This window comes from Sturnus vulgaris, chromosome 2 (assembly GCF_052056855.1).
Source record: "Sturnus vulgaris isolate bStuVul1 chromosome 2, bStuVul1.hap1, whole genome shotgun sequence".
Taxonomy (NCBI): domain Eukaryota; kingdom Metazoa; phylum Chordata; class Aves; order Passeriformes; family Sturnidae; genus Sturnus; species Sturnus vulgaris.
The window spans coordinates 86,077,350-86,091,366 of NC_142244.1; the positions used below are offsets into that span (position 1 = coordinate 86,077,350).

General features: G+C 35.1%; 1 protein-coding gene across 2 annotated transcripts in view; it reads left to right on the top strand.

The window, feature by feature from the left end:
* Positions 1–14,017, top strand: part of PPP2R3B (protein phosphatase 2 regulatory subunit B''beta) — a 45,227-nt gene that overhangs the window by 23,162 nt on the left and 8,048 nt on the right. For both annotated transcript variants that reach the window (XM_014892278.2, XM_088159929.1), the window contains 6 exons: positions 5,488–5,673; positions 7,320–7,423; positions 7,967–8,069; positions 8,818–8,892; positions 12,480–12,566; positions 12,987–13,143. In XM_014892278.2, the coding sequence (XP_014747764.1) occupies positions 5,488–5,673; positions 7,320–7,423; positions 7,967–8,069; positions 8,818–8,892; positions 12,480–12,566; positions 12,987–13,143 (712 nt within the window). The remainder of the gene's footprint in view (positions 1–5,487; positions 5,674–7,319; positions 7,424–7,966; positions 8,070–8,817; positions 8,893–12,479; positions 12,567–12,986; positions 13,144–14,017) is intronic.

The window sequence follows — 14,017 nt, forward strand, 5'->3', positions numbered from 1 at the left end:
AATTTAATATAGGAAAGACTCATACAAACAAATAATGTTACCCTTTGAATCTCCATATTGGCTTCCATTTTCTTTTGAGTGTCAGGGAATTTCTATTTTCATTGTTAGGTGGTTGATGAGCTTTATATGTGGGTGGTTACATGGATGTTAGGATTTAAAAGGCTGAATAGCATATCTCTGCAGAAAATCCTCTTAGCTTATTACACACTTTGGTCATCCGGGTAAGTTTAGCATAAAGTAGAACATATAAGAATAGAAGATGTATTCTATTGAAGAACTAGGTTAACTGATGTATTGCACATTGTAAACAATATTGCAACAGACATTTTTTAAGTTAATTAAAAACTACTAAGGAATTTTAACCAGACTTTTATCTGTTTGATAGGCAAAAATCTATTTGTAGTATTTTCAGTATTTAATGCCTTTTTTTTTTTTTTAGTGGGGGAGATGGTGGTGCATCTCTTAGTAAAATTCTAATGTGAAGTTGGGCTTAAATGTGAGGCAGAATTTTTTGGCATCCTTTTTTAACCCTGTTGTATGCATTCCAATGACTTTTCTCTAGTGTGGACATTATCATGGAAATTCCTGTCAAATACTACAGCAAGAGCTGACTGCAAACTCTGTAAATATTTTTAAATGTATAGGGCTGGGCTTTGTTCAGAAAAACAGGCAGAAAAAAATGTTGGTGTCATCAGTATTTCTGAATGAAGTTACCTTATTCTGTAGTCCTGTCAAAACAATGTAAATACCGATCAGTTCAATTCAGATAATGATAGGACAAGGGGGAACAGTTTTAAACTAAGAGAAGAAAAATTCTTTACTATGAGAGTGGCGAGGCACTGGTACAGGCAGTCCAGAGAAGTTGTGGATCCACCATCCCTGGAAGTGTTCAAGACCAGGTTGAATGGGACCCTGAGCAACCTGATCTAGTGGGTGGCATCCCTGCTCACAGCAGGAGGGGTTGGAACTAAATGTGCTTTCCAACCCAAGTTCATGTCTTAATTTCAAAGATGTCTAAAAGAGTATTACATTCACAAATGTATTTACCTTGCTTCCTTTTCCAGCAAGTGCTTTATAAGTGAGGTTTTACTCATTTGCATTTGATTCCACATATTCAACCCCTTCATGGAGCTCAGTATTTCTGTTTGACAGTTGCTACACGCAAGTGTTAGATCAAGACATTAGAGCATACGTTATTAAAATATCTGGGAACAAGTCCTCCCTTCTTGTTATTTCAGAAATACATCTTCTAGTTGAATGATAGTATCATAGCATCAGCTCTTACAGTTAAGAGAGAAGAAAAAGCCCACCCTTTTAAAATTCCCACTGTCTTTATTTTTTGCTTATAACAAAGTTAAGTGCTGAATACAGCTATCAGGTGCTAGATGTAACAAGACTGTCTAGCTTGAAGAATTCATTTCTCTCTTTGGAATATGGTGTATCCACGTTCTCTGGTATATACTAATATATTACTGTGTTGTAATTACAATACTGATTGTATGCCATTACTATAAACAGCTGCCAAAAGAATGGTTGGGAAAGGATCTGGAAAGTTGCAAAATTAATATTAGAAGTTTTGCCCTTAGAACAGTGACCTCAATGGGATAAAAACTTCCATTTCCTCTGCTGTAAAAATCAAGGCAAGTGAGTGTTGGGTAGCTGTGGACAATCCTTACGATTCTGTATGTCAAGAATGAAAAATGGTTGTGTATTAAAGGTTTTCTTGAATTCTATAGACAAACATCTTATAGAGGTTTATTTACATTACTTCAAACAAGAAGTTTTCAAGGAATCCTCACTTCCTATCTGTTATATAAAACCTAAACTGCAATGGCAACTTTGCAATACACTTACAAATCCTGGGCTTTGTATATACTTATTGCAAAGGTTAATGTTCCTTTCAGTCCTCACACTGCAGCACACATCTATCTGAGTTATTTACAAGGTTATACAGCTGTTTTCCTTAATTCCAAGCATGCTGTTGTTGATACTCTTTCTCAGCAAGTTGCAGGAAAAATTTTCACTGACCAAACTAGTCTTTTTTTGAGTTTAGCTTACTGGTGCAAGTTTTAAAGGGTTTAACTTAAAACCATGGGAAAATGTAGATCACTTTCTAAATGTTAAATTGACCACTGAAATGGAGTAGTTGTGCAAAAACATTAATGAACTGTTCCTGGAGATTTTCCAGTCAAATATTTGATCTTCGCAGACTTCCGGCAGTTCTTGTTAATGAAGGAATTCCCCAGTTAAAATTATAATTAATTTTACAACAGCCTGTTCTCACACAGTTAGTGCATTTTGATTGTCCTGAAATAACAGAACTGACTCCTTCATCAGCTATGCAATATGTGCCTCTACAGAAGTAACTAGCACCTGAGCAAAAAATAGTGAAGTTTTTAGAGCCCTTTCAATATCACACATTCCTTCATTAGAGCATATTCAGCAGAGCAGCCTCAGTTGTACAAGGAGCCTTTTCGTTATTGGAATTCAGACTGAGAGAAGAATCTTTGTCCCTTCTCAGGAAGGTGAGAAGAGGGAGGAGATGTAATATCAACTTTATAGTGCATTAGTTGGAGCTAATGGTTTTGGATAACATGTTTCTCTCTTTGGTACAGTTCCTATCCCTGTGTTGACTGACATAAACAGCACAATTCAATTGTCCCATTCCAAGCTGCTGGTGGCATTTTAGAAGCATTAGCATGCTCAGAACATCCACGTGGCAGATGCAGAGTGAGAGCTGTGCTCAGAGCTGCCTGCTGGATACCACAAGGAATGTTCAAGGGCATTTTGTTTCGTGCCCTAGATGGTATTCTCACCAGATGCCTATATGTAGGCACCAAATAATTCTAGCAGAAATGATTGTGAAGTGATGATACACTTGCTAATGCAAGTGAAGCATTTTTATAGTTCCTTCTTTTGCCAACTTTGAGAAACCAGCATGTAAAAATAGACATCTTTCAGTATAGGGAGAGTTAATTTGTCTTGCTGTGACAGGTTTGTAGTCTATATTTGGTCTTAGAATTGAATGAATATTGTTATAGATTAAATAATATAAATTTTCTAGTAAGCATGCTGAATTCAAATGTTTAAATATAATGTTCTCATCTTAGAAAAATAATTTTTCTTCAACTATATATTTGTCATAAGTTCTGAATCAGTTGCTGAACTTCTTTCTTATAATCTTTATCTGTTGTGAACTTGTTCCAGACTATGAGATGAAAAATAAATAAAAAACCCTTATTGTATAATTATTTTAAATAACTTGTGCTTGGGTAGGTCTTACTACAAATACTGAATTGAGATTCCCGTTTGTGTTTAAGAACAACTTTTAACCTGGACCAATGGAAATCATTTACTGTGTAACTGAGGTATCTAAATTCGTGGTTTCAGAAAAAATATAGTATCCAATAAACAAATGGTTCTGATGATAGCTTTTCTTTTTCTCTTGGGATCTTTTCCAGGGTAGTCACTCTGCTTCTACCTTTCCTTTAAAAAGAAGTTTTTCAGTCTGAGGGTCTTAACTTCCCTAGCTGTGGAATGCCTTGCCTGTCTGTACTAAGCTTCCTTAAAATGCTGATTTACCTGATATTATCTGCAACAGGAATGTTAGTAGTCTGTGATTTGCACTTTCCCTGTTCTTGGATGAGGCATTCCTCAAGGGGCACCTCTGAATAGCTGGAACACCTGCTGCATTATGGCCATTTGAGCAGCTCACATAATGTGGTTATCACAGAATATTCTGGGGAATATTGGAAGGGACCCACAGGGAGCATCAAATCCAACTCTTAAATGAACAACCTGTACAGGGATAATAACACTATGACCTTGGTTTATTAGCACCATGCTCTGACCAACTGAGCTAATCTTATGTCAGTCCAGGCAGTTCTTGGAACTGGGGAAAAGGGGAAGTAGGGTAACTGCAAGGTCTCTTGTAAGGTGCTGATGGGTAGAGCTGGGCTTTTAGAATGAAACAAGGTGTTCCCCCCATTACAGACATAATTTGTAGTGCTGGTGGTGATGTTACCTAGATAAAATATTTCTGTCTTTATACTTCCTAAAATTTTGGAAGTCTGAAGTTGGAAGGGATTTTTGATACCCTGTAGCACTCTTATGTTAAGCTGCCTCATCAATTGGACTGCTGAACCAACGATAAGATATCAAAAGTTGTTACTTACAGGATTCTTAGAAAGTGACAGACATTGACTCCTGGTGTCACAGATTCAAGGTAACTTTTTCCTCTATGAAATAAAACTTGTAGCATAGTTAAGGGAATTCTAAAGCTGTGGACAAAATTCTGGCTCAAATACAGAGGAAGAGAAGAAAAGGTTAGTTCAGGTTGTTTTTTGGGTTTTTTTGTTTTGTTTTGCATATGTTACATTCCAATGAAGGCTCCTGGGCTCGAACTCTGCAAATTAAAATCTGTTGTCTATAAGCACCTAGTTCTTCCACTCACCTATGGAAGGACTTTGTGGTAGGAGAGCTGGGTATCTTTACAGGCACTTTGGCAAAAGTGATAAGAAGTTAAACAAGGGTTAGAGGCTTTGAAGGGATTTTGGGTCTATTTTCCCCCAATTCTGGTTGAAAATGAGAGATTATAGATGCAGGATCTTGAATACATTTCTCACTAGGACAAGTCACCCTATAGCAATGTTTTTACATTTGAATAGTAGTGTTGGGAATAAAGACTTTAATTTGGTTTAATTGCTAAGTTTGAGTTGTCTCCTAACTCTGTTCTTACTTTGGCTATTATCTTTGTTTCTCGGTCCTATTTAACATCTTTTTGGAAACTGAGTGCAAGGTATATTCTTCACTGAACCTAAATGTTTTTAAATAAAATTCTTTTGTTACAGGTAGTTTCGGGGTTTTTTTTAGTAATATAGTGTATCACAATTCTAGAGAAACAGATTTCTAAGCTCTTATTTCATAATTGTATCTACTTTACCCCAAAAAAATCCCTCTGCAGGCATTGTTTACTACCCTTATAAAATCAGTGATTTTTTTTTTTTTTAGGGTAAAAGAAAATCTTCACCATAACTTCATTTAATAGGTTGGTGGCTTTTAACAAAGTTATTATATTTATTTCAAAAGCTTGAAGCTGTAAAACTAGAAGTGTTTCAAAAGCAAATTCTTTCATAACATCAATATAGAGGTTGAAAGTTTTTTTTTCTGAAACAGATAATGGAACCTGAGTAATTTCAGATGTCCCCAAGAAGCTGTCCAATGTATCAGTCTTGAAACTTGATATGTTGAAGATTTAAGTTGTTTTTATTAAATGTTTAACATCCTAGAAGTATTTCTAAGCGATCATTTCTGGAACTACTCATTAATTTTTCCGATGTGCTCTTATTCTGTAACACTTTATTCAATTTCTAATCTGAAGTCTTTTTGAAGGTGTGTTAAAACATAGAATACCAAGAGATTTGTCATCTGTGGAGAACTGTGTGATTTCATGGCACTTGACTGTCAAATGTGTATTTATCTATTTAGGTTCAAACAAAGAAGGAAGAAACTTTGCCACCATCACATAGTCAAAACATTCCAACTTTTTATTTTCCTCGAGGATGTCCTAAGGAAAAAGTGAATATAGATGCTGTGATTGCCAAAATTGAGAAAACTTTTTCTGAATTTCCAAATGAGAGGGCAACATTAGAAGACATGGGTAAGGTTGCAAAGGTGAGAACTTGCTGGCCATCTTCTTCTTGTGCTGTACTCCTATAGAAAGGAAAGATGAGTTCTGTGTGCTTGGTTTTCTTGTATTGTGTGTTTCCATCTCCTACACATTAGTATTTCATGATATTCTACATTACTGATAGCACAGTTATGTGGAATTTTCTGCATTAACTGTGTATCAAGTGACTTTATTTAAAAAACCAAACATTAAACCAAAATTTTGAGCGACTTTTTTGCTGCATAAACAACCGAATACTAAAGAACAGCATTGTATGTTGTTCTCTATTCCATATTGACCAAGACACTTAAGGCAAAAGCATTGCTAATATACATTTTGTTTTCAGATGTTCACACAGGTTGGGGTATTTTTTCTCATTCTACTGAACCTCTGTTGTCAAGACACTGGTAAAGGCAGAATGGTTTGGTAACTTGAGATGGTAGCTCTCAAGTTATTCCTGAAGAGCTAATTTAGAGTTATGGCAGAGTGACAAAATACTTAGCTTAGAAAGCAGCAAGTGTGTAAGTTTGAATACAATAAGCTAGTTAAAATAAACTTACATTTCCATTTTGTTATATTGAATCAATGCTTGAAATCTCACTGGAGGTCATAGTCTTGGTAATGAGTCTCAAGTTCTCATCCATGTTCCTATCACTTTGTCCAGGGTCTAGAAGATAGAAACTGTGACTGCTCACAAGAGCAGGACTGGGGGTTTGCCTCACCAAAACGTTTTTACTGCTAAGCTGAATGATAGGATTCCACAGCTCCTTGCAACATAGAAGTGAGGAGGTGGGGAAGAGACCCTTCTCTCTCAGCAAGGAAGGCTTTAGGGTCACCTACAATTCAGTGATGAAAGACATCTTCCTGAAGAATACTGTCTGAGGACAGAATTCCTCAAAACCACTTTTTAAAATTTCTTTGAAGTACTAGTTAAACTATTGCATGAGAAGTAATTCTACTTTTGCTCCAGTGACCTTACACATCTTACAGCATTCAGTATTTTTGGCAATCCTTGGGCATGCCAGCATGTCTGACTGCTCCCAGTTGGAGTCAGTTTTAGGCAAATTGGGCTCTTGGCTGGCTGTGGACACTTGGACTTCAGGTGCATGTGTTTGCACTGGAATTGGCAATGTGTAGCTGTTGAGTACCATAAAGCAATATACTGCTGCTCAGGGCAGACTGGCCTGCTACTTAATGTTACATGGAGCATATGCCATGCACATGCAAGGATGCAGATGAGTTGAGCCATCCTCTGAGCCAGACAAATGTCAATTTGCTCCAGTTCAGAAGGTCTGTAAGTGTGCTGTCTTGAGCTTAGTTTTAAGATACCCAGCTCTTGAGTGAAGCTTAGGATGGACTCTGTTCAGCTGCTTGGAGCATGAACAGACAGACATGTGACTCATTGCATTAGTCCATTAGGAATGCTGAGTGTTATCCCCTGTTTTGCTCCCTGCTTTTGGATTTCAGCCTAAAGCAGTTGTTTTAAATGGATTGTTTCAGGAGGTAAAGCAGGTTTCAGAAACAGTTTTTTAGAAAATCTCTTCCCTAATGCATTCTTCTTAACACTCGTAAATTTTTGAAGGATCTATAAATAAGAGTAACCCTCAGATAAGCAATCAATAAACTGACTTGGTGTATACTTTAATTGTAGGCTTGTGAATGCCCACTTTACTGGAAAGGTCCTTTGTTTTATTGTGCTGGAGGTGAACGAACAGGATACGTGTCAGTTCATAAATTTGTTGCAATGTGGCGGAAGTAAGTAGATTACATTTTTTTTAGAAGTACTGCATTTTTTTCATTGAAATGTGATATTTAAAGCTCTGAATATGATCTTGTCTGTAAAGGGGAATAAAATGCTTTCCCATAATCAACCATTGTCAGCAAACTTGTACATGGGAAAATGTAATTAAATAATACTTTAATACAAACAAATTTTCATTTACAGGGTTTATAGATTTTAAAGTGTTTGGTAAATGACTGACAGTTCAAGAGAAATTAAAACCATGGCCCTTACTTGTAGATGCCAGTTCTGGACAAAAATGCTTTTTATTTCTAGTTCTTCTCTAATTCTAACTTTAAATTGTCCTTTCATGTAATCGATTATGTGGTGTACCTGCCTCCTTTAACATAAATTTAAGAGACAGTACTGCTTTGATAAGTTCACTTGGAGCATGGTTTGGCATTTATAATGAACTTTTGAACAAATATTGTTTCATAGGCCTTGCTCTAGGATGCCTGCATGAGGTAGCATGAGCAATTTGCTGTGTAGAATATTAAATGGAAATATTTACATTTCAGAGTACTTCAGACCTGCTATGATGATGCTGCGAAGTTTGTTCACCTTCTCATGAACCCTGGATGTAATTACTTGGTGCAAGAAGACTTCATTCCTTTTTTACAAGTAAATTGCAGCTAAAACTATTTCTAGGAATACAACAAAAACAACTGGCAAAGGCCAGAGTTGTGTGAACTAAACATACTTTTCCATGGTCATCATTAAAGTTTATTGATAATGTTTAGTGCAACTGACTTTGCATGGTCCACTAAGATGCTAGTGAGTGACTTCCTTTACAGTTAATCATTTTGTATAAGGTGAGGTCTTTTTTAAGCACCATGGTAAGATTTAGAATCGATTCTAGGAATAGCCCATGTGTTGGAATCTTTTGTGTTTCAGAAGGCAGTTAAAGTTGTTTAAGTCAGGATAGGCCTTTGGAGGGCAAAGGAGAAGTGGGATACGAATTCAAAACCTAGTAAATCTTAGTTGGAAGAGCAGCAAATACCACCTATAGAAATGTCTGAATAAAACCTAAATTGACTTTACTGAATCATAGCCACAGAATTACAAGCTATGACAGTCAGCAGTCAAAATCCTCAGCCTATCTAAAATATAGGAAAAAATCCTATCGTTTTTCTATAATATAGAAAAGCTTTTGTTGATCTGATTTATTTAAAAGATAATTTTATTTTTAAAAAGGTTTGTAGTGTTATTTTTCTGAAGCCTTGGTTGAAAACATAGTTATCAGTAATGATTTTGGTAGTTAATTTGAATTGTTTTGGTTAAGGAAGCAGGTGTGCTATTTCTTGCTAATTGTCTTACATGGTCACTAATGAATACTCCTTGGGATATTGTTATTCCATTTTTTTTATAGGATGTGGTGAATAGTCATCCAGGCCTTTCATTTTTAAAAGAAGCATCTGAATTCCATTCTCGGTATATTACAACAGTAAGTGATTTGTATCTGGAAAAGCTATTTTTTGGTTAACTAAGAAAATCAAAATTAAGATTAGTCTAAGCATCTTTGTCTCTTGGGAAGAGTAGAGTTAGAGTAGGGTGTCAGTCTTCATTTCTATGTAACTAACAATCTTGTGGAAATAGTCTTTCTTAAGCATCATAGTTGTTCTTAACATTTGTAAGGAATTGCTGAATTTAATATTAGTAAGAGAAGCAGTGAGCTGTAATAGTGTTGGATGAGTTAATGAGCATTAAATGAAGAGCAGGCTGTTATCTTAAACACTTGATTGTGGCTGTAGACTGCATTCATTAGAATCCTGATCTTAATCTGGGATTAATTAAATGAAATCTTGAATGAAACATCTATATTAATATGATTATGTTCAGTATTAAGTGAAATAATGATAATATTGAAGCTGCTTGCCACTTTTCTCTGTGGGGACTTTTCTTTGAAGGAAAGTCTTACGGATGAAAAGTTTCATTTCTGTCTTCCCAGGGTTATGTGACTGAAGTATTTGTTTCAAGGGAAAAATCAGTGACATTAAATTTTCTCAACTGTAGACTAGACAGTTGATTTCACTGAAGTCTCAATAGATTAAAATTCTTCAAAATGACATTCAGTTCACTTTCTTTGTGCTTGTGAAAACTAGCTTAATAAATATTCTCCAACCAAAAAACACATGCAACATTGATCATCTTTTATCCATCTTATATTTTGACCCAGGTTTAAATTGTGAAGGTTTATTTTGATAGCATTTGGGTTTTGTTTGTTATATCCTTCTTACAGACACCTGCTGGCCTGTCAAGTATGTCCTGCTGCATTAGGTTTTGCTTCTTTTTATACTGATTACCTGAGCTCACAGAACTTTCTTGTCAGTTGTGATTGAAGGAATTTTTCTGCCTGTGAGTTGTTTTGTTTCTTAATAGATTCTTGGTTGTATCAAAGCCTGCTCTGGTTAAAATTGTGAAAGGTTGCTGCGTGTCCTGAAAAACAGTAGGAAAAAAAAAGTCCTGCCATTTCCAGTTACTTTTCTTTGGAAAAACAGCTTATTTGAGTAGGTCTGAGTCTAGCAATATTGAATAAATTAGTACTGGAAGTATTTTATTAACAAAATATAGTGTAGTCTTCAACAGAAACTGATGTTTAATCAAAAAACTGGTGTTAAATCAAAAAGTAAACTAGTATGAAAATATCAACAAAATGTGGAATGCCATTCTGCAGATTAAGAAATGGCAGGAGCACTCTGCCTTTTTCTTGTCATATTTTAGAATGGCATAACTTTTCACAGAATCACATAATATTCTGAGTTGGAAGGGACCCACAAGGATCGAGTCAATCTCTTAGTGAATGGTTCATGTAGGGATCAAACCCACAACCTTGGCATTATTTGCACCATGCTTTGACGAATGGAGCTTGTTAGTCTTCTAAAATTCTGACCTGCAAGTTATTAATGCTATTAATAGATTATTTTACCTATGATGAAAGAAGCCATTTTATACCTGTATTCAATCAGCTTAACCTTGCTACAGAAGTTTTATCTAAAAGATGCTTTCAGTTGCAAACCAAATGAGCCATTCTTCTGCTGGGTTTTTGTATATACCTACATATATGTATGTGTATATGCATATACATTACATACATCTCTATAGCATGTGTTATGTAAGCCATGAAAGGAATCTGTTCTGTCTGCTAAGATATGGCATAGGTTTATTGGTCAGTCTAGTGGTCAGGTCAGTTACATATGGCCAAGATAGAGCTGAAATAAGTTTAAAATGTTTGCTGTGACCAATGAGATACTGTGTTTATTCTGCCAGGATGTTAGGTGCATACCTGAACTAGGAGTTCTTGAAATTGTAGTCTCTGTATTGTACCATTTCTTTTCCCTTCTGAAAAAGCACTCTGCAGAATAGTAAAGGCAATTCTCTGACAATTTGCTTATATTCTGCATCAGTTGACTTTAGAAAACAGTTTAAGTCTGTTCCCAGTTGTCTTTACCAAACATTCCATTTTGTTTTTATTTTTAGACCAGTTAAATGTATAACAGATGAGATAATGACATGCAGATGGATTAAGTTGCAAAGCTAAGGCAAAAACCTTTTTAGAAAAAATTGCTTTGTAGTATAAGCCAAAAATGGGCCTTCCCTAAACTCACAATTAGAATTAAGTTAATTAAGTTTCAGAAGCAGGATAATCTATTCTTCTGTCTGGAGTCATTGAACCAGCTGTTCTTGTTCAAAGTAAGAACTGAGGAGCTTGCTGCTCTACAGTTTAAGCTTTTTTTTCAAAATTTCATCAGTACATTACTCTTCTATTTGTAATTTTAAAATTTTTGGTTAATTTAAGCTATTGATTTACTGCAATTAAAATCTGAAGTGATAAAAGCTTAGCCTGTTGGGAGGACGTATTAATTGTGGGAAAGGGGTTCCTAAAAGGATGGGAATTTTAGTTAGTAATTGCTTTCTTGCAAATGAAACACTACACGTGTAATACTGAGTCTTGCCAATTAGCAGGTATAGTCAATCACAAGTTGAGTAGTTGTAGTTCAAAATATGTTTAAGTTTTTTTTGTCTGGGTTTTTTGTTTTGTTTTTTTCTTGTTTAGTGGTGAATGACTGACTTGAAATGTACATCTGGTTGTCTTAAGTCAAACTAATTGAAGTGACTACTGAATGCAGTTAAGTAGCAGGAAAAACATATTTTAAAGTCTTAATTAAAGTTTTTAGTTTGTAAACTAAATCCAAGAAAATTATCCTGAATGCATGAGTTGTCCAAAATAGCCATAGAACCATTATTTTGGAAAAGACCTGTGAGATCATCAAGTTGATGTACGTGTAAAATTTATTTAAACAAAAGTGTTGGGTACTCAACTGGATGCATTTGTTTCTGGTTCCAATATTAGTCATGGCACAAGAACTAGTCATCTTTCTTGCACAGATTTTTTTGTTTGTTCTTCACTTGGAAAAGATTAATGCACTGCTTTTAATGCTATTAACAGGGTTATTTTTCGAGGAACTTCTAAATAGAATGAAGTTAAATGGGGGAACACATTCTCTTTGCACCTGTGGGAAGTATTTCTGTCAGCTGTAGATTTGTTGTGTTTGTAGACTTCAGAAGTAGCAACATCTGCTGTACTCTGATCCTTAAACAGTCCCGATTCTACTTCTGTAAATTCAATTATGAAGTAAAACAGTCTTATAGCAAATGCGGGTCTTTAAATCTGAATAATAACATACATTAATAGATTCATTAGATTATACCTGTAGATCTGGAAGACTTGAGGTAGTGAAATCGCCACTAAACATTTTGGATAGTATATGAGTATTCTGCAGCATTACTGAGTGAGATAGCTGTACTGCAGCATTGAAATAAAACTTACTAGAGGAGTTTAGATGTAGATTTAGAAATGGTTTGGATAGTGGATAATATGACACAAGAGAAGTTCTAACTAATGAAAACAATAGAAATAGGGGAAAGATGGAGCTCTCTAATGCAGCTGTACTAAGACATATTTGCGAAATATTTGGACAGGTATTTAATTACCATATTTAAAGTTTTTTTTCCATTGTCTCTTTCTTGCAGGTCATACAGAGAATATTTTATACTGTTAATAGGTCCTGGTCTGGGAAAATAACTTGTAATGAGCTCAGGAAAAGTAACTTTTTGCAGGTACGTAATATCTAAAAGTTTGCGAGACAGTTATTTCTAGAAGTTTTAAAACTGCATTAACTAAAGGCTTAAGGGAGTAATATAAATAGCATTTCTTCCTTTTCCAAAAAGTAATGAAGACCCAGTTGCATTAATTCTCATATATTAGACTATGTAACTTTTTGTATCTAGAGCTGTATTCATGTAAATGTGTGTAGCAGAAGTTAGTCAGATCTACTCATTCTTCTGTGAGTGCATTCATATTCTGCCATGTGTGTTCAGTTTTGCTGTCACACTATATGGTGTGCATTGTCCCTGAAAACAAAAATTGTTCCACTGAAGTAGCATTGGATATTAGCTTGGTTATGAGAAGTCAGATCATTCAACAAATAAATGTCTTTAAAACTCTTCAATGTGTTCTGTTTATCCTTCTGATAATAGAATGTGGCATTATTGGAAGAGGAACCTGATATTAACCAGCTGACAGAGTACTTCTCATATGAACATTTTTATGTTATCTATTGCAAATTTTGGGAGCTGGATACAGACCATGACCTCTATATTGATCGGAAGGATTTAGCGCGACATAATGATTATGGTATGACAAATGAAGCACCTTTGTTTACAAATATTAAATTACCTGTAAACTTTGAGCTGAGGAATTGGTTTAATGCCAAGGCTGGTTTCATGAGTCTGTTGGTGTAGCTGGTCCTGCTGACTTAGTGAGCTAAAGCAGGACAAGTCATCTGTGATGCTACTTTGCATCTACAAATACCACATTTGAGGAAAATTCTGAATTTGAATTCTGATCTTGACAAAGAAGTACAGGAAATATCACTTAAGTGATATTGGTGTATTATAAATGGTTTTATTTGGCAATTTTGGGTTATTATCTTGGGCACAAACCATTTTACTGATTTTATTCGAGTAGCATTACTTTTATGGAAAGAGTAGAAAAGACAAATATACCTTCAAGTAGTTGGCTTATTTTGGAGTTTTGCTAACTCAGCTGCAGTGTGGTTTAATATTATTTCACACTAGTTATCAGGTTTACATTTGCTGCATGTATAATATGCAATGACCATGATTCTGTAGTCTTGCACACTTGTTCCTATCTTAAATATTCTTGTAGGTTGTATGGAACTTCAGGAGCTCTTTTTAGATGCCTCATGTCCATCTTAATAGTGTTCCTTTCAGGACTAGAAAGCTTCCTTAAGCACAAAGTGATTATGGAGTATTATCCCACGTAAAAAAGGATAAACACAATTCTGATTGCTTATGAGAATTTTCCTGCTCAAGTTTGACTATACTTTAGGACAGTGAGAAAAGAAAACTGCTTTAATTTGAATGGCTGCTCTATTAAGTTAATACATTTTAGAAAGAAAGCATAGCTAATATAGTGCCACTTGCAACTTAATTTTGCAGACTATTAAGGACAATTTGAATATCCTTTACAAAGGTAGTGCTCAGTT